The sequence below is a fragment of the Hypomesus transpacificus genome, chromosome 12 (assembly GCF_021917145.1).
Source record: "Hypomesus transpacificus isolate Combined female chromosome 12, fHypTra1, whole genome shotgun sequence".
Classification (NCBI taxonomy): Eukaryota; Metazoa; Chordata; class Actinopteri; order Osmeriformes; family Osmeridae; genus Hypomesus; species Hypomesus transpacificus.
The window spans coordinates 680829-706881 of NC_061071.1; the positions used below are offsets into that span (position 1 = coordinate 680829).

The 26053-nt window shown below is 43.0% G+C and overlaps 3 protein-coding genes across 4 annotated transcripts; 1 reads left to right on the forward strand and 2 right to left on the reverse strand.

Moving 5' to 3' along the window:
• Positions 1-957: 957 nt before the first annotated feature.
• On the forward strand, positions 958-2763 carry LOC124474830 (left-right determination factor 2-like). Its single transcript, XM_047031279.1, has 4 exons — positions 958-1348; positions 1514-1754; positions 1875-2114; positions 2214-2763. The coding sequence occupies exons 1-4, from the start codon at positions 1081-1083 to the stop codon at positions 2533-2535; spliced, it is 1071 nt and encodes a 356-aa protein (XP_046887235.1). The 5' UTR covers positions 958-1080; the 3' UTR covers positions 2536-2763.
• A 4401-nt stretch (positions 2764-7164) lies between these two features.
• On the reverse strand, positions 7165-11304 carry LOC124475058 (protein jagunal homolog 1-B). The gene is made up of 3 exons (XM_047031575.1): positions 11125-11304; positions 8288-8385; positions 7165-8126 (listed from the first exon to the last, which is right to left on the reverse strand). The coding sequence occupies exons 2-3, from the start codon at positions 8374-8376 to the stop codon at positions 7664-7666; spliced, it is 552 nt and encodes a 183-aa protein (XP_046887531.1). The 5' UTR covers positions 8377-8385; positions 11125-11304; the 3' UTR covers positions 7165-7663.
• A 527-nt stretch (positions 11305-11831) lies between these two features.
• col8a1b (collagen, type VIII, alpha 1b) lies at positions 11832-23993 on the reverse strand. 2 transcript variants are annotated; one of them, XM_047031239.1, is made up of 3 exons: positions 23930-23993; positions 15195-15495; positions 11832-14976 (listed from the first exon to the last, which is right to left on the reverse strand). In XM_047031239.1, exons 2-3 carry the CDS (start codon positions 15484-15486, stop codon positions 13046-13048), a joined length of 2223 nt encoding a protein of 740 aa, XP_046887195.1. In that variant the 5' UTR covers positions 15487-15495; positions 23930-23993; the 3' UTR covers positions 11832-13045. The 2 variants fall into 2 exon arrangements, with proteins under 2 accessions (XP_046887195.1, XP_046887194.1); XM_047031238.1 differs by lacking the exon at positions 23930-23993 and adding an exon at positions 18380-18860.
• Between the last annotated feature and the right edge of the window lie 2060 nt (positions 23994-26053).

Consider the following 26053-nt stretch of genomic DNA (forward strand, 5'->3'; position numbering starts at 1 on the left):
TGGGTGTTTGTACTAAAAACTGCTCCTGCGTGTTCCTGCAATAGAAACACTATCAGGCCTGCATGAAGAACCCTCCAATCCGCATCCTTCAGCACACACACGCAGTGAGAGATGCCACTGTCAGCTGACTAATCTCCCCCTAGGGACCAGAGAGAAGAGCCCAGGTCTCAATACACATGCGTCTGTTTGACCAGCACCACCGTGGGCTGAGAAAGGCCCGTTTAGACAGCAGATGTCAACACTGTACCGCAATACAGACAGGACTTCCAGACACTAACTAAATAATTATTCACCTGCTCATGAATTAAGTCTCTCTCTCATTATATACATTTTGCCTGTACTTTACCAATTACTTCAGTAAAAAAAATATATAAAAGAAGTTCACAATAGACTATTCTATGCATGCACACACCTATTTGCAGTCTGTCTTCCTCACACAGTAATGCCTCATTGCATCAAGCACTTTTATCCAATTAGACTAATATTAGATTAGCAAACTGGAAAAAAAAACTGACCAGTAGGCTAACTTAATTGCCATGGAGTCTTCCCCTAACCTAGTAGGCTATAGCCTAAAATGAAAGGCGCAATTAGGCAGTAGCGTACAAGGTCCCGACAAAACATTGATACCTCTGATATGAGAACAGAGGGGATTAGCGCGTAATTAATCGTTTTCATTAATCACCTTTACAAACCGATGTGTCTAATCCATCGGCGTTCTCAGGTGAGAACAATAAAAGTTTACCTTTTAACAACACGTCTCACTGGTACTTTCTGGGATCTGCATTTAAAGCGGTTGGGAAGGGTTGGTTTTGATGTCCATGAGTAAAGACCTATACTTGCATCAGCCCATAAATGGCGCGCAGTGTTTGAAGTGCCACCTTTGCGTCCTCTCTGATGTCTGCCCCCGCCCTACCGCGGTATATGGACTGTCCGTCATGTATAAAAGGACTCTGATCTGAGTTAACTTATACCAGGCTCCTGTATTGTGTCGTTGTGCCGGTACTTAATTTCTAAGAACCCTCAGCACTTCACTTTTCACCGTCGCTGGATTTTGTTGACTCGGTATTCTCCTTTAAAATAATGGATTGTATTATGATTCATCTGCTGATCGCCTGTGCTATGATTACTCTGACTCAGGGCTTCAGCCAGGGATACCTACAAGAGGTCATGCTGGAGAAACTGGGCCTGAAGGAATTACCGAAGATCCACAAGAGGGACCTGGAGAAATTAGTGGTTCCAACACATCTCCAAAACAAGTACTTATCCATGCTGAAGATGCATCACAATCGGAGGCGCAGGTCCCTGCCAAGCCTAGCCGGAATACTCAAAGGCATCCCGGGGAACTCAGGTGAACAACGACAAAATTGAAAAACTGTAGATAAAAGTTTCGCCTATATTTAAGTGATAGCCTTAGACCTATATGCGTAACTTTTGTGTAGGCCTGTCATCCTCAGCATCCAAAATGCTCCATGCCAATTTAGAGACTAACGGGTCCTCCCAATTCTTTTCGTAGATATCTCTGGGGAAATCGTCTATTCAGACGCGACCAGGGAGCGCCTCGTCTTCGACATGACCGCTAGGATCCCTGCTAACAGCGAGTTGACCATGGCCGAACTCAAACTCTTCAAGACCGCCCTTCGCAAACTGTCTGTGGCCGAGAGAAAGAGTCGGTCTGTCAATAACGCACGGGTCAGCGTGCATTGGGTCGAGGTTCAGGCAGACGGATCCAACCGAACATCGCTGGTAGATTCAAGGTGAGAATCGTACTGTGAAGCCCATCATTAGATTTCAGACTGTAACGTAAATGACACTTAACAACAATAGATATATACATGCACTTTCTTATTTAAAATAAAACCAATTTTGTCTTACAGGCTAGTTCCGATTCACAAGGCTGGGTGGCAGAGTTTTGACGTCACACAGGCGGTGCAATACTGGTCAAAAGGCTCGCGAGACACCCCGTTGCACCTGGAGCTGTGGATTGAGGGCGAGAGACCGGGCAGTTACGCCGCGGAGATGGCCAGGAGTGTGCGCTTCACCACGCATGGGGGCTTGGACAGCAAAAAGGGAAACCCGGTGCTACATCTTTTTACTCTCAACCTGGAAGAATACGGGTACGAGGTCTAATCAGTTTGCGTGTTTTTGGCTTTTTGAATCGACCAGATCGACCTGCAAAAAATCTGGCTAATCATCTACCTTTTTCCTCCACCCAGGCCTCGCGGAGATTGCGCTTCACCCAAAAACAACGGAATGTGCTGCAGGGAAGAACATTTCGTGAACTTCCGTGAACTCACTTGGACTCAATTCTGGGTTATCGAACCAGCGGGATACCAAGGCTTCCGTTGTGCGGGAGGATGCAAGCAACCCAAGCGTTACTATGGCTACGGGGAGAGGAGGTGCACGGTGACGGAGAGTGCGCCATTACCCATCATGTACCTGGTGAAAAAGGGAGATTACACCGAGATTGAGGTGGCCGAATTTCCCAACATGATAGTGGAAAAATGCGGGTGTACAATGGACAATGAATATATCTAAACTATTACTCCACACGTTTTAACTCATCATATTAGAAAAACTCAACTTTATATTTGAATAGCTTGGAGTTTGTTCATGGGATGATATGTTTAACTTGTTTTATGAGCACTTAAAAATATACAAATATCTAAATTATTATATGCTAGAACCAAACTAAACTATAGAGAATCTTCCTGATATTAACAAGCGTTTGGCGGAGAAGACGGAGACGATATATATGAAACAATGTGAAGGTGAAGTCCCACATTTCATATTACCACAATGTAACTTTAAAGTTTAAATAAACAATTTTAAAAATGAGCAGTTGTCCTTTCTCTAGTCAGTTTTTTTTAATGTTTGTCTATGTTTGCTTCAAACATTTGGCTCATATGGTCTCGCACACTTAAAATGTGTTTTCAGAATATTTGCCTTTTTATTGGATAGTGAGAGAAGGGAAGCATGACACTGGAAGAAGGGATAACCGAGTCCCCCAGCCAGATTCCAACCGACCACCGGAGCACTTTACAGCTGAGCCGTTGTTGTGCCATCTGATGCACGGCTCTCTGGAAAGGCACCCCTACGCGGGAGCACGCGTGTACCACTCAGAATCAAAAAGTGAAGGATGTCGTCTTGATATTGCAACCAGACGGAGGGGAGACAGAAGTCTCACATTATATTGTAATAAGCAGCAGCACTAGGAGGAGGTGCCAAGCTGTTGTGGCTGCATATGATCTTCCACGCGCTACTGAGGTCCCTGACAGTGTAAAACGAATAAAGTGTAAAAATTGCCAATGTGTTATTTTTTCCTTATTACTGTGGGAGAGTGCAATCATCCAATCCACCAAGCAACTCAAAACGAGAGTGAATACTAACAGAAGAATATTGCAGGGGACATATTGCACATTTTGGGCCGCTACCCACACGGTTAGCTGTGTTGCTCATTCCACGAATGCACAATCCACGATACAAGTTGTTTATATCATTCTTAGCTGTAGGCTAATCGTAAATATTACTTTATGCCCTGGAGAAGTTGACCGCCCCCCCCCCCCCCCCCCCCCCCCATTATCATTGTATAATTCACACTCTCTAGCAAGAGCCAGTATAGGCCAATAGTCATTTGCATTAATAATTATGCACTTTCTTTACCTCTTCACTTTCATGTTTGTAGTTTGAAAAATGTATATGTGTGTATTTCACACATTTTAGTTCATTAATCCTCAAGAATATTCTTCTAATTATTTCACAATGACACAATGCTTAAGTAGACCAGTAAGAGGCATATCTACCACACCAGTCTGTCTACTCCAATACTCACTAATCTAATGTCATTTGCTTTGTCTGGACAGTGTTCCAATTTGTCCAGGGTCACAGACTGACCATGGCAGACATTTGTTTTTGTTACAGAGGCGGTCAAGCTTACTCCAACACGGAAGTGACACATCTGCCCACCAACATGCACAATAATAAAAACGATTAAAATACAAACAATAATGATCTTACCTCTACAACGTTCTCGTAAAATGTTGTATTTTTAATTGGGATGAAGTATGTTGTGCCTGTAATGGGAGGTTCAGAGTGGAGGTCCGTAGCCCAGGTCAGATAGTGTGTGTGTCAGGGTCCATTACCCAGACTAGGGAGATTGAGACTGGGATAAGGACCCTGGGTCAACCCCTATGCCAGCACTTACTCTATCCCCAGTTCCAGACCTGAACCGGGAACCATTCCCAGACTCAGTCCTCGACCCAGGTCCAGCTGCAGCTCGAGACCCAGTCTGCGTGGTGTTGGTGATGGACGACCTACAGATGGTGATGATGGGCCCCGAGTTGTGGCAGGTGGAGATAGATCTGAAGGTGTGATGGATACCTGGAGGAGAGAGGAAGGACTGCATGAAACAGTCGTACTGCAGTTTGTATTGGGAAATATGCAAAATAACACTGTCCCTACCGATAGGCGTGTTGCCAGGGGGGTAACCCAGGCTGGCTCTGCTACGTCGCGGTCTGGAAGTGGCAGAGGGGGTCAAGTCATCGACAGAGCTGCCCCCTGGTGGTGGTGTTGGGTGACGGACTAGAGCCATCTGCAGCAGGACAAAGTTAAGTACAAAAACTTTAGACATGTTTACAATGAATGCTATCAAGCTATATGATTATTTGGTTATCAAATGAATATATCGTAGATGATCAAGTTCTTAAATTTAGACCTCTCACCCTTTTTCCATACCAATGCAACACTGATATCAGTATAAGCATGGAAATAGGGAGAAGCTGCAGACCGGGTAGGCAGTTAAGCGCTTTTGGAACGGGGTGTCTCAGGGCCAGGGCATAGGAAACGCGCTCCGAGTCCCTCCATTTTTCCTGGAGCCTCTGTTGCAGCAATAGTCGAGAGAGATACGGCATGAAGTCAATATGCTGACAAATGAGCTAATGGACGCTCAGATAACAGGGTATGTTTAAAAAATTGCTTAATTTAAATAACATACGGTTGCTTAGTTCCAGGTGACGCGTTGTTCCATTCTGAGGAAGGTTTCTCGAAAAAAGTTTAAAAGACTTTTAAGAATCAAGTCGCCTACACTCTCCTTGGTTTCTAGCTGTTAACTCCCGCTTGTTGCTAATTAGCAATCTACCTCCCCAGAGACACGACTCACGGACACAAGATGCAACACAAACACATTGCTACTGGGCCTTCCCAGAGCCATTGGGAGGATTATTATTTATGGCTCTAGGCCAGGGGTGTCAAACTCATTTCGCATCGTGGGCCACATACGGCCTAGGGAGATGTCAAGTGGGCCGGACCATTAAAATTATACCATACTCTGCTATAAATAACCAAAATATCATGTCTTTCTTCTGTGTTATCTAGTTTAATTGATATAAAGACCATATCGTATAAAGTCCGTCCAACCGCATTAACAAGTAATGATCTCTTAGGTGGTGTAGTTGGTTAAAGCGATGTACGATTACATATTGTTAATGCGAATCTGGGATCCCAAGTTCGCGCCCCAGTCCAGTGAATCTCGTACGATATTCTTTAACTTCTACTGTGAGAAAATGACATAATTCTAAAGGCCTACGGATGTATCACAACATTTTAATGTGTGAGCACTAATATCAGATCAAAATGAACACATGTAGCCTTAATTAAATATTGAATAACGTAGGGTAGTCTACCGTCGGAGACAACCACTACGCCTCATTCAGCCAGTTTAAACGGCTGCTAGATGACGCTGTTCATTTTCAAAGCGCCGATAGTTCGGCTCTTTGGGCCGGCACAATCCGGAAGAAACCATCAAAGCTTCACAAGGCATCGTTCGCCCATCCCTAGTAGAGACCAAGGTATTAATTGATACCGTCTGCTGTTTTCAGTCTGTCTCAGTGATGCGGCTTGTCTTCTACTCTGATGGAAAGAGTGCGCCCCTTAGCGGATAATCCATGAATTGCAGCGAATTAAAAATATTAATTCCATGTCTTTTATGCATTTTTTCCACTTTCAAATTATCCTGCGGGCCTGATCGAACCTCCTTGGGGGCCGGTTCCGGCCCGCGGGCCGTATGTTTGACACCCCTGCTCTAGGCCTTCCATACTACACACACAAGACACACGCATACACGTCTCCTTAAATCGGCCCAAATATTTTCGGAATAAATATTAAGCAGTGATGGAGGCATGGAGCTTTGCTGGAAACCAAACTAAGCTTCCTTGAATACGATCTCCACGTAGGCCCTAGTTAGTTTGACTTTGTATTTGGTACTCACGGTAGTTGACTGCTTCATGATTGAGGATGAATGAGTGACCGTATGCTTGTAGACTAGCTGTGAAAATGGTAAGCTATTGCTGATATTAAAAAAAGAAAGCTATTGTAAACACAAACTTTTACTCCATGTCCATATAAATGAAACCGTTAAAATATAAAGCAAAGTTTGTTGAAAAACTGTTTGAACTCAACTCCGTGTCAGACAGGTGAGCATGCCAGGCATGCACCTGTCTAACTGGCAAATGCTGATGACATCATCCAGGGGTGCCCTATTTGACTTATTTGTCATAGCTGACATCTAAGGAGAAAATAATATAGCTCATCTGGAGGAATAAAAAATATATTGGACTTGATAAACACTTTAACATTTGTCTGCTACACAATATGACGTTATGTATCAAAGGAAAACTTTTTTCCTCACAATGTGGTGTGGTTTTCTCATTGACAAATAGTTAACTGACGTTTTCTATAGTAGGAAAATTTGATATGGTACACAATGGTGGTTACAAATGAAAACCCCAAGTCAGCTCTAGAGCTAGTTATACACAAACATTTGCAAGTCACTCCTTGACAAAGGTTATCGAGAACTTGGCAAGGCATTTTGGTCTTTAAATCAACCACTGTCTAGAACACTGAACTAGACTACTAGTCAAGAACACCAGACAACCACACTGCTACTAAACAGTGTTGAGTATCTTCCTCTTACTTTCCCTACTATAGAAGTACATAATGATTTCACCAACAGTAGGGGCTTGTGGATAGGCATTCAAAGCCTGTCGATGGAACAGTACTGTATTGTATGCAGTTCTGTGTGGTACACATTCTTTACATAATGCCAAAACACACATTGGGTGAGAGTACTTTCTCAAGTTAGTAATCCTTGAAACAGACAACAGAACCAAACTGACTTCAGGACTTTTATTAGTTAGTCGAGTTACATTAGTTTTTTATATTATTCAATATCTTTTTTGAAAGTGTGAACCGCTGATAACATTCAACATCAAGAAATTGTACCAGAGCACCAATAGGCTCTGCTAGTCGCCTAAGGGTGACAGGAAACTGACTACCTTTTATGGCAGATCTAAAGATCAGGACTCAAGAGCAAGAGGTTCTAATGTCTGGGGTCATTGTTAAGCCGCAAGGGTTAATTCCCCCCTTTCGTCTGAGATGAGCAACTCAAATCTTAATCTGTCCAGAGCCGAGGTATCGGAAGAGGGGGATAGAGAGCTTTACCAGGAGGTAACGACCTGACAACCTTCACTGAAGCCATCAAGGTTTCATCAGATTAGCCAGTAAAGGGGGCTAGAATTCAAATATAGATTGGCTAGATAGAGCAGAGGCAGGGTAAGACTGTGGCACAAGCAGTGTTAGTAAAATGTCATTGTTCAATTCGATTAACACATCACTTCTTCTTCCTATCTTGCGTAGTGGTGAACCAAGCGTCCAGCAGCTTCTTGCTGTAATAGATCTGCCAGCCGTGCACTTGGACGGCAATGACCATCACCAGGTACATAACTGACACAGCTGAGAAGCCGAAGATGAACCTGTAGGCTTTGCCATGCCTGAGGAGCTGCTGTGCCACAGGAAACATCTCCATACCGCCGTAGATGAGCGGAGCCACGCAGAACAGCCCGGCGCTCACCATGGAGATGACCAGGTAGCTGATGTTGTTGCGTGGCAGGGCCATGAAGCTGAAGATGGAGGGCAGGATGCTGAGGAGGTAGGGGTACTCCCAGTGATAGGGTGCAGCCACCACACTGTGGGACACCAGGTTCAGATGGCTCACTGTCACCTGGGCAGCAAGCAGTACCCAGATCAGCAGATGGACGATGTTGAGTTTGCGGATTTCAGATTTGAGAGCCACACTTAAGGGAAAGACAGGAGCACAAGTTGGTAAAAACAACGCTTTAAAGTGAGATAACTAACTGATTGTGGACTACAAATTATCATCCAAACTAGATACACTAAGAATAACATACGTCATTGCTGCTTTGTACAGCTTGATTGAAAAATAAAGCATGCCAACCTCATCTGGTAGTGTGAGGCCACCCTCTCTCTGTGCTGGAAGTCACTCCCGTCAGTGCCCTCTGCCCGAGGGCCAGCTCTTGAGGCCATGAGAGATACCTTTATAAAGAAAAGAACAGACACGCTAAGGGTCAAATTGGGTTCTAAACGTCCTTCCCGTCTTCATGCTCAATTTGTGAAAAAGTATGTTCTTCTACTACATATCCTAACTACACCAACCCTCGTAGACTAATTTGCTGTGATCGAAGACTAAAGCAGCCAACACAAGTGACTGTGTCGTTTATGAAATGTCCCTACCATCCACAATGTGATTGACGTTGTTAGCTCTGTAGTTAAATATATGAATCCCTTCCTAATCTAGACAGATGAGATCATGAGGATTTTGCTAACTCTTTCTTGAGAGGCAGCTAAATCTTTTTTTGCGTTTTGGACGTCCATATGGACGTCCATAGACTGACGGCGATGGCTGCTGATCTTTGCATGGATGGACGGACGGCGATGCTGTTCAGAGTGCGGTCCATAGAGGGAGCAGATATTTTGGACGGCGTCATAGCCGTCCATATGGACGGCGATGCTGTTCAGAGTGCCGTCCATAGAGGGAGCAGATATTTTGGACGGCGATGGATTGAATGTTTAGCAGGCTGTTGAGCTAACAGAACTGCCGAAGGCTACCATAGCATGTAGCTAGCTACATTAACTTTGGATGACTCAATCTTTTGTCAAGTTAATTTGTATGAATTGCATGTTAGTGCAATATTTACGCCTTTATTCTGTTTTTTTTACATAATCAGCAGTATGATCTCATGACAATATAGACTTGAAAAACAATATGTTATGGTTTGGGTTTGCCTATAGGCTACATTTATTTTAATTATTTCGAGAATTGTTAATAAAGACTCATTTAAAAGGTTAACATTTGGAGTGTTAGGCCCATAGGCTATTACGTTTTGCATTTGTCTCCGCTCAAAGTGGTTCGTGCGCAACATTGGAGCTACTGACTGGTGGCTCCAAATCCACCCATAAAACACTTTAAACTGACGGCTTAAAAGACCTAAAGGGCAATGTATTTCATAGGGTCATAACACAATGTTAAAATCTTAATTGAGTCTTTATTAACAATTCTCGAAATAATTAAAATATATGTAGCCTATATCTAGGCAAACCCTAACCATAACATATTGTTTTTCAAGTCTGTATTGTCATGAGATTATATTGTTGATTGGCCTACTTTTGTATGTTAAAAATAAAATAAAGGCGTAAATATATAGCCTTCACTTAAATGCAATTAATACAAAATAACGTGACAAAACTTATTGAGTCATCCACGGTTGCTGTAGCTACATTCATGGTAGCCTTTGACGGCTTTGGTTTGGCTCAACACATCGTATTGTGTTTTGCATTGGTCTCCGCTCCAAGCGAGTGTTTGTTGTTTTGCGTTTGTCTCCGTGCGCAAAGTTCGTGCGCAAGATTGGAGCTACTGACTGGTGGCTTCAAATCCACCCATAAAACACTTTAAACTGACGGTTTAAAAGACCTAAATGGCAATGTATTTCATAGGGTCATAACACAATGTTAACCTTTTAAATGAGTCTTTATTAACAATTCTCGAAATAATTAAAATAAATGTAGCCTATAGGCAAACCCAAACCATAACATATTGTTTTTCAAGTCTATATTGTCATGAGATCATACTGCTGATTATGTAAAAAAAACAGAATAAAGGCGTAAATATTGCACTAACATGCAATTCATACAAATTAACTTGACAAAAGATTGAGTCATCCAAAGTTAATGTAGCTAGCTACATGCTATGGTAGCCTTCGGCAGTTCTGTTAGCTCAACAGCCTGCTAAACATTCAATCCATCGCCGTCCAAAATATATGCTCCCTCTATGGACGGCACTCTGAACAGCATCGCCGTCCATATGGACGGCTATGATGCCGTCCAAAATATCTGCTCCCTCTATGGACGGCACGAGGGACGTCCCTGCTAATCCATCGCCGTCCAAAATATCTGCTCCCTCTATGGACGGCACGAGGGACGTCCCTGCTAATCCATCGCCGTCCAAAATATCTGCTCCCTCTATGGACGGCACGAGGGACGTCCCTGCTAATCCATCGCCGTCCAAAATATCTGCTCCCTCTATGGACGGCACTCTGAACAGCATCGCCGTCCGTCCATCCATACAAAGATCAGCAGCCATCGCCGTCAGTCTATGGACGTCCATATGGACGTCCAAAACGCAAAAAAAGATTTAGCTCCTACTCCAAAACGCAAAAAAAGATTTAGCTCCTACTGTCTTTCTTGGCAGCAATTGCAGCATTAAATGGGAACCTTACGAGTGGTCTTGCTTTTAGCAACCTGGTGAGTAGGGACGGGACGACAAGCTAGCTTGCTAGGCTAAAGTAACATAAAACGAAATAGTTAGCGTCAATATTTAAACATGCTTTGATTTGACTGACATTGGGCACATTCTAACAATCGTAGCAGCGGGAACTCCACCAAACTTAAGTGTTTAGTCAACTTCTGCTACCTTCTGAATCTAATGCTGAAAAGGGCTAGATTGCTAGCTCAGTTTCCAAGCTTCACTTGATGTGGAGCGTTAGGGCTTGCACTTGACTATCTGCTACCTAGCTGGCTAATGCTACAGTATCAGCTGTACATGTTAAGTATTATCCTAGATAGTGTAGTTACAATTGACAGTCTGTCGATGAAAGAGTACAGCCTTGCATACCCGTTAAATTCAGTCTCACTATTAGCGTTACCGTACCTAAGAGTCGACGTACGATAATCTATCAATATGCTCACTGCATAAAACCAGTGTGGTAGTCTACTTACTTTTAGTTCAGTACAGTCCCCAAAACGGTCTTATTATATATCGTTGTTCTCAAACTCATTTAGTAAATCAAAGAAATTAAAAAGAAAGAGGCGTGCAGAAGTTTTTTGATCACATTCTATGTAACTGCAGCTGCTTTGCAACTTGCAAGCCGAAGTGTTAAATCCGGAAGTTATGACGGTGCAGCCTGGGATTGGGCAGACAACGGAAGTCAATAGTTACACATCTGCTAAAATTTTCGTGTATGATTTAAGATAATTAACGCTAAATTAACGATGTTCCCCACTGAAAGAGATGGTTGTATTTTTCTGTGTAATTTTTGCTTTTGTCAAACGAATTTATTTGGTCATTGTAAAAATGAAAAAAAAAAAAGGCTTGAGGCTTTCAGCCTTCAGCCAGTTTAAATATTACTATATTCCCTTAGTTATATTTGCCTATTTGGGGTGTCTACAACGTTATATCATGACATACAAATACTGTAGCTGGCATCAAAGATTAGAGGGCAGTCTTTTTATAACAATCACCTTTAGTATTAACACTTATCAAGAACACTAGCATATTATTTTTAACACACTTTTATTGAGAAGTGAAGAGTACAAATCAGTGCTAATCCATAATTCCAATTTATATGTACACACACATACTTCAGACACAAGTTTATAATTTTCATTTGTAAATTTGTCAAAATTACAGTCAAAGGAGATAAAAGTCACTTTTGAATCACTTCATCTTTATTAAAAAAAACAAGAACAGAAATATAAAAATGTTAAACTATGTTTACCATTTGCATATACATTGTGGCACCCTTGCCAGGTTCAGAAAATCTTCCAACTATTTTTTATTATTTCTTTAAGGCAGACTCATTTACACACAATTACAGACAATCAGTAGTCAAACAAATAATTTACAGGAAAAAGATACTGATATATACCTTCATTAAGTGTGATATGTTACTGCATATATGGACTTAAATATGCATTATTTTACTGGATGTACATTATGATGGCTTGAAAAGGAGGCAATATATGTTTCATACTTAATTATATTACATACATAATTGTGGACAGATTAACAAGTTAACAAAGAGTATGTCAAATCTTGACACTAAATAATAGTTTCATTTTCAATTACTGTATTGTTGGAGTTACTTGCAAATCGGTGATGATTAACATATCTGAAATGGGCCTTGTACTGGCTTGTAGACCAAATTCAACCTTATGTTAAAATGTCTCAATATCTAGTTTGTGGTTTATAACGTTGTACAGTTAGAAGCTCAAATATACTTGAAATAAATAACAATAATAGAAAACCCAATATAATCGAGAACAAGTGAAAAAGGTGGATGTTACTTTGTCCTAACCTTCCCGTCCAAAAAAAGAAACAAAACAAGTATTTTTATGATGTGTAGCATTAAATGCACTAAGAGTAAATGCACACTGGATTATGGCACAGAGGTATGCTTTTTTAGTTAAGTGTTGAAGAAAAAAAGCATAGCACGTGGTTAAACAGAGAGACATGTTCCTGTATTAAGTTAATGGTTTGAATTGAAATAACATGTATGCTGCTGATATGCACAGAGCTGCTGATGGACAGAGAATATGTAATGGTTTACTTTAGACTAAAACCAACCAAAATGTTTATTATTATATAATGTATTTATTCACAATGTCCCAAAAGTGCATCTTCTCTACGGGCACTGACTGAACCAACTTCTTTTGAGTTTAGTGAGAGCAGCAGAACGATCTTCCCCCACATGCATTCTTCCCTATACAGTTATATAAACATAAGTATACTGAACTGTTCCATTCAATTATTTAACTCATCCAGGCCTAGCAGTTAGTAGTTTTACCTCTTTGGGTCAACAGTTTGAAATTGGTCAAAAGTAAGCTAGAGGGTGTTTTTTTTAAATGTCTGTTGTGAGGTTTACATTGGGTATAATAAATATCCAGAGAAAGATGAGTGGACATATTGACCGGCATAAAGTCCTGCGGCCTGGTCAGAAGGAAGCTGTACATGCACAGTGTCTCCTTGCTGTAAGGGGAGTACAGCACTCCCAGATGCCTGATCGAGGAAGCCCTTTTTGTACTCATCATATGTGTACATCACTGGCTCATTGTTCCTCATCAGAGCTACCCAGATATTGGCTCCTTTGCAGTGCACATGGTAAGCAAAGTAGTAGATTCCTGGTACGCTACAGGTGAAGACCCCATTCTGGGGGTTGTAGTTCTGGTTCCCATTGTAGAGAAGCTGATCAAAGACAACAGGTGAACCAACAGGAGGGAATGGGTTCATGAGCTTAGCCGTAAAGGCAGGCATCTCCAGGCCATTTCTTCCACCAAACTCAGGCTTTGGTTTCTTATAACCACCTGGTTTCTGACCATTTAGACCTGGACCCACTTCAGGGAGAATTTGTCCAAGACTAGGTGGATGAGCAGGGGGGCCAGGAGGGCCTGGGGGACCTGGTTTTCCTGGTTGTCCAGGCTGGCCAGAAGGACCACTAATGCCAGGTTTACCTGGAGGACCTAAAGGGCCTGGAACTCCAGGTTTCCCCTCACCTGGGTAGCCTGGTTTGCCTGGTGGACCAAGTTCACCTTTTGGCCCAGGAAGACCAGGAGGACCAATTGGTCCACCTGGACCTGTGATTCCTGGAATTCCCTTGGGTCCCTGGTAACCTTTTTCGCCAGGTTGTCCACCTTCACCTCTCAGTCCAGGTAACCCTGGAGCACCTGGCAGACCTGGCAAACCTTTGTGTCCATTATCCCCTTTTGGGCCAAGTGGACCTGGAAGCCCTCTTGGTCCAGGTTGCCCACCTTCCCCTGGTAAACCTGGTTGTCCTGGAAGTCCTGGAGGCCCTGACTCACCAATAGAACCTGGTGGCCCTTTTGGCCCTCCAGCTCCACCTCCTCCTTTAGGCCCGGGAAAACCAAGTCCCCCAGGTGGTCCTATAGGACCTGGTAAGCCTGGGGGCCCGTTGGGCCCTGGAGGACCAATAATTCCTGGAAGACCTACATGACCTTTGTCACCTTTTGGACCCGAAAGACCAGGAAAACCACCGTGTCCTTTCTCACCTTTTGGCCCGGAATATCCTGGTTTTCCATAACCAGGTAAGCCTGGCCCCCCTGGAAAACCTGGTGGGCCTTTCTCCCCCTTTCCTCCTGGAAATCCTTGTTGACCAGGTAGACCATCTTGTCCAGGCTTGCCAACACCTGGAAGACCAGATGGTCCTGTTTCTCCTCCTTCACCTGGTGGCCCTGCCAATCCTGGTTCTCCTGGAGGGCCAGGTTTACCTGGTCCACCTGGTGCTCCTGGTAGTCCATTCAAACCTGGTTTTCCAATCCCTGGAAGACCACCTTGACCTGAAGGTCCTGGTGGTCCACCAGGCCCTTTCAAGCCTGGCAATCCAGGTAAACCAATCCCTTTGTCTCCTTTTGGCCCAGGCAGGCCGGGGATTCCAGGAAGACCTTTATGTCCAGGTTCCCCTCGGGGCCCAGGTTGCCCTGGAAGTCCCTGGCCCCCTGGCTTCGCAATACCTGGAAGGCCTGGGGGCCCAGGGAGACCAGATGGACCAGGCAACCCAATTTGTCCATCACCCCCGCCAGGTCCCAGCTCACCCTTTGGGCCCGGTAAACCCGGTCCTCCAGGTTTGCCAGGTATCCCAGGAAATCCAGGTTTTCCTATACCAGGATAGCCTTGAGGACCAGGAGGACCTGGCTTTCCATGAGGTCCAGGCATTCCGTGGCCAGGCAACCCAGGTGGGCCCTGAGGTCCGGGAGGACCCTGAACTCCTGGGGGTCCCTCAGGTGGAGGACCTTCTCTTGGAGGAGGACCCTTATTACCTCTGGGATACGTCTCACCTATGGATTACAACATAAAAACATAGTCAGGTTTAAAAGAAAACATAGCTATCATAGTTTTTTTATGGCACTAAAATGGGGTGCACCATTGTTGGTCAACAAGTATATTTAAAATGTGTTAAAGGTTCCTTCAAAATGATGACCCAAAATGTTAGAGTAATAGTACAATTTTCAAATGGGCTATTTCTTTACTACTATTGAAAGAACACAAGTCTCACCTTTGCCCTCAGTTGGCGGCCTTTCTTTGCCCATGTATGGCAGTTGGGGAAGCTCCTTCCTATACTGGGGCATTATTGGCATCTCTTTTCCATATGGTGCATGTGGCATCTCCTTTCCCAAATATGGTTGTTGTGGCTGGCCATCGTTACCAAGGGGCAGATGAGGTAACTGTGGCAAGGGTTGGTGTTGTTGAGGATGCTGTTTGTGCCCATAGTATGCCCCCCCATGGACACGGATTAGAACACACAGCTGAAGTGCAACCACCAGGAGGTGAGCAGACAGGTGGGGCATGGCCTTCTCCTGTGGAGGAGAGAGGGTAGCATGTATGGCATTCAATGCTTCATTGATTCACTAACAGATGAAGGAAAGAATCGTACAGTATCGCACAGGATATTGGTCAGTGGTACCTTTAAGCGTATATATTCCCTCTTCACACACCTCAAATAAATAGCAGCCCTACAACTGTATTGATAAAGTATGACAAGTATTTCATTTCAAACTACATTAAATTGATGTATGTCCCCAATACATAAATATCTGTGTACCACAGAAGCACCACTCTTCAAGGACAAACTCTTCCGAATTTACACTAAATTATAGAGGGTCTTTTTATAAACAGGAATTTGATTAGAATCAACTCATTTGGGGTTTGGATTAAATAGCTTGTCTTTCAGTGTTGATCTTTTTATGCATAATTAATCTACCCTGGTAGCTCATGTTAAATGCCACTACCATTGGATAAAACAAGCTTTTGGGAACTAACTACCCATGCTTTCATACATATGCGAAGGTGCATAGTGTTTCACACCACAAACAGCCTGGAACCAGATGGATACAGAAACCACCCAGCATAGCTTTATGTCTGAGGCCAGAGAACTCATGGACAAGATTGATGGTTTCTTATGACACCAAACACACTTTCCAAAGAGCACTTAATTGCTTGTCCTTGTCTTTTAACTAGCTTTGAGAGTAGACTCCAGCCAAGAACAACATTCACAGCCATTCTTATTCACAGCAACTGAAACAAACACTAGCTTATTATGGAAGCTACTGCACCTCATAGTCATAGACCCAGTTAGCATACTATAAAAAGCACATATACTCAAACCAGTTTCTAAGCACATGCCATGCAAAAAGCTTCCAGGAATCTCTTAAACCATGACATGACAAATACATACAAAACACAATTTCTTCACAGAATCGAGAAGAAAAATGTTTGTGGAGCCAACAGAGATCATTACCACTGCTGGTGCTAAAATTTCCATGTCTATGACCAGATGGCATTGAAAGGTTGTTTATGGGTCTGACGAGTACAGCTAATTCCTTGTGTAAATGAAAAATATCTGTGACTTGACCAATTTGGACACAGATTCATATAATAAATGTAAAGTCTGAGAAACACTACTCAAAGCATGTCCTTGTCTTGGATTAGATGTTAACTGATGACCATCCTTTAAACACTCATTTTAGTTATGGTGTTAAGGAGCATTTGTTAAAGAGTGGAAGTATTTTTTTAGTAAGGTTAGCTTTTACTTTCCAAGGATAACACTCATTACACTGATTAGTTACATATGAAAATCAGGCAGATCAGGTTCATATTATTGCTATTTTAGCCCCGTCTGGATCAAAGTAAGGGAATGAGAATGAACAGCTGTGTATGTGTTAGTCTTATATTGCAAAAGTTTATGCATGTTTATTCTTACTGCAACATTAGTAGATTAAACCAGCATGAATTGTTACAATCAGAGGATTATTAAATAAATCCATAAATGGGATGACAAAATGCATTAATATGGTATTATTGTGTATATTTTGATGCATACAGAAGTATTAACAAGCAGGGTGGCAATAAATACAAGTTACATGTTGTTGTAAAGCTTCAAAGCAATTCTAAAAGTCACTTGGAATGTGTGGTCCCTAAACACCGTCCTCACAGTCACCTCTCCTGCCATTTTGGCATATTCTTGTGTGGAACACTTTCTTTAAAAGACAAAAACTGACCTTCAAGATTTGCCAAATTGTGTTGACCAAACAAATATATGCAGGTGTGTGTGTGTGTGTGTGTGCGCATGTTTAGGATAATAATTTGTATTACCACTGGAGGGCGCTATTTAGGGAGTCAGAGGACCTATTTTACAGTATGCTGTTCAAAGGACTGAGCCTTTTCTCACCACCAGTACACATGTATGAGACATTGGTCAGATGTAACAATTAGGTTATGAAGTGCAGAATATGACAGATTGACATTATCTTATCATAATATATTGGTTTCAGAAAAATATATAAATCAACACCATTATGTAAATGTTGTAGTACAATGCCCCTTCTCATGTTCTGCTTGGATTAGAACTGATGTTACTAGAACAACCCAAGAGGTCAAAGATCAGGGCACATCCTCCACACCTAACAATTACACCCCTGTCTCTTCCAGCATACCAACCTTTCTGTTGACATTTGTTCATGCCTTAAGTACCAACACTACAGGAACAAGAGATATTCCTGCGGTCAACCAGCCAAGCCACATACACACTTTTGATAAGCCAAATCCCTCTACCTCCTAGACGTGTGCATTCCTCTTCTCCTCTGCCCTCAATTATATCCACTCTGTTCATCATTACTGAGCCCAGAAGAGTCACGTTTTCCATTGGAGTGTGTGTACACGGAGGATGTGTTGCTAAATGGGGGATAATTGAGGTGCCTTGTGGGCCCACTGTTATACCGCAGAGCACTCACATTGGGTGTGTTAATCCTTAAAACATGTCCACCCTGTATGGGGACCAGCAACATGGGGCCGATTGGTCAGTGTAGAAACAAACAAGGAGTTTTTAAAGTTTATGTTTCCTCCCCGTAATTAAAGGTGGGTATTATGGGGAGATGTACTGTACTATACTATATTGCACTATAAGAGTGAGATATTATCTTAACCTAACCACTTTAGCTAACGAACATCAAGTGGTTGGTGACACTAACTGGTCACATCTCCCCAAAAGATGTTGCATAGTGAAAGATGTTATCACACCAAAAAACGATCACAAAACATGCTAAATATTTTCCTTTCTGTCTCTCACTTTCACACACACTAGCTTCGATCATGGGACACTTGCCTGGTCTGTGACATCATATTCTGATCAGCTGTGGCACATGCCTAGCAAAACATATCAATAATGCATTAATGATCGCTTACCCTTCAGTCTCCTCTCCTCAAAGCAAAGGCCTCAGGATGAAGTTGGTAGGTCCCCTTTCTGTCTACTTGGCTGTCTGTCTGGCTTGGCTGTTTGTCTGGCTTGGCTGTTTGTCTGACTTGGCTTGGCCCAGCTCCGGCTGGGTTAGTCTGCTTCCCCTCGTGTTGGGTTGCGTCGGGGCTTGCCCAAGGCATGTGCAGGACTCTAGCCACAGGTCCGTTTGGCTGGCTGGCTGGCTGGCTGGCTGGCTGGCCGGCTGGCAGGCTGGCTGGCTGGCTGGCCGGCAGGCTGACTGGCTGGCTGGCTGGCTGGCTGACTGTTGGAGTCGAAGGCCCTGTGAAAACGATGATGAATGGCAGAGGCTGATGCACCATGACTTTTCTCAGGCGGCTGGTGTTTTAACACTGAGCTGCCATCTCCACCACCTAAAGGAACTTGGCCTTGGTATAGGACAGACAGGCACTCCTCCTCAGTAAGGGAAATTTCAATAATGCAAGAAATTCAGATTTATCCATCCTGGGAAGTAAGATTTGATCACAAATCATCCTCTGCTTGTTGGTGTTCCACTGTATATACAGTAGAGGATATATTGATGAAGGGTGTGCAGGGTGTCCTCTGTAGGAGACCGTTCTAGGGTTCGGGAAGATGGTGTTCCTCATGCCTGTTTTCGTCAAACTGTGACTTTGCACACCCATCTTAAGGTACACGTATCCGCCGATCATTCAGGTACATTTCATCATGCCAGTTTGATTGCTCTACAGTCATCCATTCACTTAAACAAACCCTAAAATATCTGTGAGACGGACAGCCCAGACAGTTGTCTTTGAGTTCGGAGGGTCAGGGGGCGTCTGCACATAGCATATCATGTTGTTCTCACCAGAGTGTGTGTCCATATACTAATCTGTACCTTCCTGTACATACATTTGTACCTACCATTTAATAGTCAATAATAATAAAATAACCAATTCTCAGACTGACTAAATATAGAAGAGAAAGCTTTCCATGCACTTTGATTCTTGAAAATAATACTGGCAGTGCTTCAGCCAGTCCTGATTTGGACAGTACTGATCAGTCAGACTTAAGAGACAAGCCTTTGGACCAAGTGTCAACATTGTGCAATCACCAGATAACCTCAATTACCTGGCTTAGTACCTGTCTTAGTTTAAATGTTTTTATGTAAAAGGTGCCACTACCGGTAAAAGGTGCCACTCTCAAGCCATGAGAACAAAAAAGACACATGATTTAACCAAACCCACAAGGATATCTCAACAGCCTGCTGAGAAGAACCACACAAAAATACATATGTTCAATTACACATTATATCTTCTCACAGTTTATACGTATACTGAAGGTCATTTAACAAAGAAGTGCCTGGTTTCCAGTGTGTACAATCAAATCAAATCAAATCAAATGTATTTGTATAGCCCTTTTTACACGCAAGCATGTCACAGAGGGCTTCACATGCGCCCATAGAACTGCCCCTCAACCAACCTAAACCCTCAAGGAAGACAAGGAAAAACTCCCAGAAAAACTCCCACCGGGAGAAAAAATGGAAGAAACCTTGGGAGGAGCAATTCAGAGAGGGATCCCCTCCTCCAGAGACGGTTGGTAAGAGAGAGGAGCAGAACACAAGCTAAACATAGTCATACAGTGTCAATGGGTTTTGAAACACCAAAATCCATTGTTCGGCTTTATAGACGTTGGATGGGACCGGGAAACTCGCTGTTGGCCGTCATGGAGACTGGATTCCGGGTGACAATAGGATCCATGTGAAAGACAGACATGGCTCGTCTTTTTATACTGTATACAGACCGTTCTGGATGCTTCCTACATCCAGACACTCACCAATTAGGTGACTTGTAAAAAGAGATATGGAAGCGGATGTTGACATCAAGATAATTCTCACCTAGTTCTCAAGAGCAGGTATATCAACACTCTCTGTAACATCTGTTGTATTGTTTCAATCGTGTGAAGATGAAAAAGCAGAACATCAGGAGGTTTGGCCAACTTGTGAAAATGAACAAGCAACCGTATTAGCCCACTGAGCTAAAGCCTTGTCATTGGTATTAGGTCTAAAAACACCCTCACTACCATTTCAAGCAGGATTATTTGTCACCAAACCACCACAGCTGCATACAGTAATGACACAACAAAAGCAGTTCACGTAACCTACAGGATGTCAACATTCTTCTTCACATTTTGCCAATACTTACAACCGCAGCGTGGTCTGCTTGGTGATGAGCCACAAGTCTTTTATTGCCCCTCCTCTGCTTTGAAAATAATCAAATTTCCATTTCTCCTCTGTATTCTGCTGACTGCTTCCAGATGGGAACTCTAATGCTTGATAAACAAATCGTGAAGGAAAGCATGCAAGAATACCGGCCATGTCATTGCTTATGGATATCTGCCTCCTTAATTACCTGCGGTTGGACCTAGTCTCTGTATTTCAACCAGATTGGTTTGGTTTATGTCTCTCTTCATCGGGGAAGTACAGTGAGGGAGGCAAGCAAATTACATGAATCTATATCAAATGGCCCAGCACCACCAATGAATCCAGACACCATGTTGTTCATCACCAAGTGAAGAACAACATGCTTTAGAAAGACGATGCAAAACACACAACAAAAGAACCACTAATAATCTGACCTAACCCTAACCCTTTATAAGACCTACAGATCATGATGGTCTCACACACACAAGCATACACACACACACACACACACACACACACATACACACACACACATACACACAGATCCACACAGACCCACACATGACTGACAGGATCACCTGGAACAGGAGCCAAGCACACATCTGGGGACTGTAAAACACGTTGGCCCTTTTAACCCCCATTTATCACCTCCATTCCCATCTGCATCCCAAATTCTACTTCTACAATACCTAACACCTTCTTCTTTACCTCCCTGATCGCAAAAGTAGCAGGGATGGGGAGAATTGTTGTGGTCCAATGTCCTCTCTCTAAACAGTTGTCAGTAAGAGGCAATTAGAGCTGATGGTCACCTGATGCTGAGATTGTTGTCTTTCTTCCTTTCGTTCTTTCTATTGCTCCACCCAGCCTGCCTGTTTTCTCCTCCCTCTAAACCAGGGCCTAACGATTCAACCCACTGTCCTCTTATATCCTCATATCGGTTCAGCCATCCTCCTTGCCATACCACTTTGGCAGCTCCGCTAAGATTTCCCAACTCACTGGGTGTGTTTGGAATTCATCAAGCTGCTCTATGGTGCTAGCGGCTATATTGACATCCACACGGCCATGTCAGGATGATTTATCGCTTTATCCCCCTGCAAACAGTCCTTCCACTGCACCTAAATACCTGTCCACAGAGGTCAGTGCCTCTACCAACCCTTCCCTTGTTACGATAGTCCAGTCTGCTGCCTGATTCTAATCATTTGTGTGCCTCCTGCTTTCAGCATTCCTTCACACATAGACACTTTCTTTGCCGAACAGAACAGGAGCCAGGGGTCAGCCCTGGGTGGAATGAGAATTACATAAGCAGGTCAACAGCTTTCTGTTAGACTGAAAAGGCCGCATTGACAGATGCCCAAACTTTAACTGAGTCAACAAGGTTAACCAGCCTGCCTATGCCAGAGGGCTACCAGAGTGGGAGGGAAAGAGAGAGAAGAAGGGAGATTGAGGGGGGAGAGGTGAGTTATTTTGAGATGGAGAGGAACAGAGGGAGAAGGAGAGGAAGTTCAGGCTCACTAGGAACTGGGTGGTTGACAAAAATTAAGACAACAACTATATGCAGAATCATATCTCCATTTTCTTTGGCTGTGTCAACACTGATCATCCTGTGTCCAAGAAGCTTATGAAAACACTATGGTCCAAGATTTGGACAATGATAGTGTAAGGAAATTCCCAGTCACATGTGTACAAGAGTATTTCTTTGTGTGAATATAATTGGACAAATTATCCTGAAAAAATGAAGTAACTGTAAGTAGCACTGAGGTGTGGTCCAAGCGGTGTGGTTAGGCACTGTGAACAGTGTTCAGAGTGGGATTTGGGCCCAGGTAATGATTTCGCTTGGGGGCACAATTCCGAATGAAAAGCTCCATGGATCAACAAACTCTATCCCTAAACTCATATGTAAGTTCCGCACAACAGACTGTCTGAATTAGTCAATTTCTGCAGTATCTCTACAGCATTCATTGTGGAAGAACAGCGACACAAAAATAGATGTGTTGTCTGAATGTCATGCTATCAAATGTCAGGTGGCCTGACTGATCATGTATGTGATGTACACCACACATGCCATCTAACATCTCTCATTAGATTCATTGCAGAACTTGGATCATTCAGTTCAGCGGATTCAGTTAGGCTCTCTTCCTCTTCCAAGTGAATTTAAAGATATGTGCCACATCTCACGTGCTATGGAAACACAAGACACCTGCTGATTGGTAGACAAATTGAAACGCTGCTGTTAGGTAGTATGGTTTAGGCTGGCAGCCAGGCAAGCTTTTATCATTGGCACCCTAGAGCCCAGTCCTTTGAGCCAAATACATTATTTTCAACAAGTGAAACAGAGAAAGAGAAAGAGAAAGAGAGACAGAGAGAGAGAGACAGAGAGAGAGAGAGAGAGAGAGAGAGAGAGAGAGAGAGAGAGAGAGAGAGAGAGAGAGAGAGAGAGAAAGACAGAAAGAAAACAATACCAGATTTATTCATCTTTAAACCCCTCCGGTGTAACTGTCAGATTGTTGGTTTAAATTCAGCCATCATTTAGATTGAACAGAAATGCCGACCTGTTACCTAGCAGCCCTTTTATGTGCTCTGTGGGAAAGCTTTGGAATGCTCTGATTGGGGACAGGAGGATTCAGACGGCCTCAGGGAGGAAGGTCAGAGAACTCTGCCAGAGGAGCTGAGGAAAATCGGGGAGGTTTGGACATGAATGAGCCAGAAGCCATGGTGCTATCTGGAAACACAGGGCAACAGAGCTACTCGGTAGCTGCTACATCAGGCACTGGCAATGACATCAGTGGCACAGCTGCACATGATCCGATCCTGACTATAGTGTGGATGTCCCCAGTAGTTGCAACCCCCTGTAACTCTTCTAAAAGGCAATGTTACAAATATTTGTGTTGCCATCAGACACTGCAGTAATAGCACAGTGCTTACGTAAATTATTATTATTATGAATATAAATATATGCTGTCTGAAGAAACTGGACAGCTGAGGCTACTGCTCTTATATGTTGCCGATTCCAAACATGTCAAATTTTATGTGGGCCGCATATTATGTGGATCTTCTTGTCCAGATGCTCTTTCATACACTTAGGACCTCAACAGCCAAGACACTTGCAGAGAATCTCCCTCAGTGTGCGTGACACTTTGTTCCAAAACACAGTCAACGGAAGAGGAAAGAATGCAGACATTTAAAGCACAACAGTGAGGTGCTATTACAACCCATTTTAAGAGGATAAAAATAAACACTCATGTCAATGAAGCCCTCCACGGTGACACTTGCAAGCATGTACGTCAGCGATCCTGAAGACAGCGATATCACAGAACATGTAACACCTCCGGGCTGTTCTTACCTTGCTCAGAGTGTTTCTGCGAGGAGGAAGTATCACAGGAGTAGGAGAAGTGTGGTACAGACTTCTGAGCAGCAGCAGACAGCATGGACGTAGTTTATATGTACAGGTGGGTGGAGCTCCACCGTTCCTCCCAAAAAAGTGGGCTGACTGAGACATGCTCCTTACAGAGAGGGGGAAGAAAAAGAGAGAGAGAGATAGAGAGAGATGGGAGAGGGAAATAGAGATATGAGAGAGAATGAAATGGAAGAATGAGAATGAAAGAGGCAGACGAGAGGATAGACAAAGGGACATCATTCACACTACGCTAAAACAACCAAACTCCAGGCAAACACAATCCACATCCAACTTGATCTCCGAAGGGCCATTCTTTGCATGATGATTTCCTGCAGACAGGATACTGCTGTAAAACCTTGTGGTGTTAGGGATTATAAAGCTCCTCAATCAAAACAATAGAACATACCGGAGATTGGAAAGCCGCGCCTTGGTACAGTATCTCTCGCCTATGTCAGCTGCCAAACAAAAGCTCTGCAGAACCCAAGGAGGTCGAGGACAAATTCAAAAGGACACAGCTGGTTCAAATTGAATGCTGAATTGGAAATACTGTGTTTGTTTGCGTTGTAATGTTGCTGTTTGACATGTCCTCCCCACAGTGATCTGGCTTATTGAGAAAACGTAATGAGAACCACCACTGATTTAACTGTCAGCCTCTCTATACCTGTTTCACATCAATGAGGTTGTCTCGTTACGAGAAATCATAATGCAAATAGTTTGTTATCTTTCTCTTTCTTCTTACTCCCCTCTTTGCTCTCTCTCACAAACACACCCCAGTTTTGAATCAACTGTTTGACTGTGAACCTACTCTACCAGCTGTCTTAGATTAAACTGTAAAGAGGGACCAACTCACCCTTGTTTGTATCAACTGATAATTACAAGTATTATTAATGTCATGTAGACATATTCACTTAAGCTAAAGCCACAGTTCAGAACATTGAACAGCCAGCCGAATGGAAATATTGACATCATAGCTGTCTAGACTTCCTGTTAGTGTAGTTGGCTCTGAGATCTAAGTAACATGTTAAGTGGTTGACTTAATGTCAGAGCAGGCGAAGAACACTGGCCATTATTAAAATATGCTTCCTGTTGCTTGATCAGCTTCTTTTAATCTTACAGATGGCAGTCTGCAGTCATGACTAATGGAAGCAGGTGGATGATGCTGTGTAAGCAAAGCTATCGCCCTGATCTGAGATAAAAAAAATAATATATATAAACCATTAAATAACAATACACAATATACAGTGCCCTCCAAAAGTATTGGAACAGTGAGGCCAATTCCTTTATTTTTGCTGTAGACTGAAAACATTTGGGCTTGACATCAAACGATGAATGTGAAACCAGAGATCAACGTTTCAGCTTTTATTTCCAGGTATTTACATCAGGATCTGATGCACAAATTAGAAAATATCACCTTTTTGTTCGAACCCACCCATTTGTCACGTGAGCAAAAGTATTGGAACATGTGACTGACAGGTGTGTTTTGTTGCCCAGGTGTGTCCTATTACATACATTATTCAATCAATAAATACCACTGAATGTCTACACTCAGGTTCAGATTGGGTAAGATAGGTTTTGTCTATGCAGACTGTATTCAGAGGTGAAAACAACATGAAAACCAGAGCGCTGTCTTTGGGTGAAAAACAAGCAATTGTGAGTCTTAGAGAAGATGGAAAATCAATCAGAGCCATTGCAGAAACATTGGCCATAGCCAGTACAACCATTTGGAATGTCCTGAAGAAGAAGAAAACTACTGGTGTACTAAGTAACAGACGTCGAACAGGTAGACCAAGGAAAACATCAGCAGTTGATGACAGAAACATTGTGAGAGCTGTAAAGAAAGACCCTAAAACAACTGTTAGTGAGATCAGCAACAACCTCCAGATGGCAGGAGTGAAGGTATCACTATCTACTGTTCGCAGAAGACTTCATGAACAAAAGTACAAGGGCTACACCAGAAGATGCAAACCACTCATTAGCAAGAAGAATAGGAAGGCCAGGCTGGAATTTGCCAAAAAGTACAGAGATGAACCTCAAAAATTCTGGGACAAAGTTTTATGGACTGATGAGACA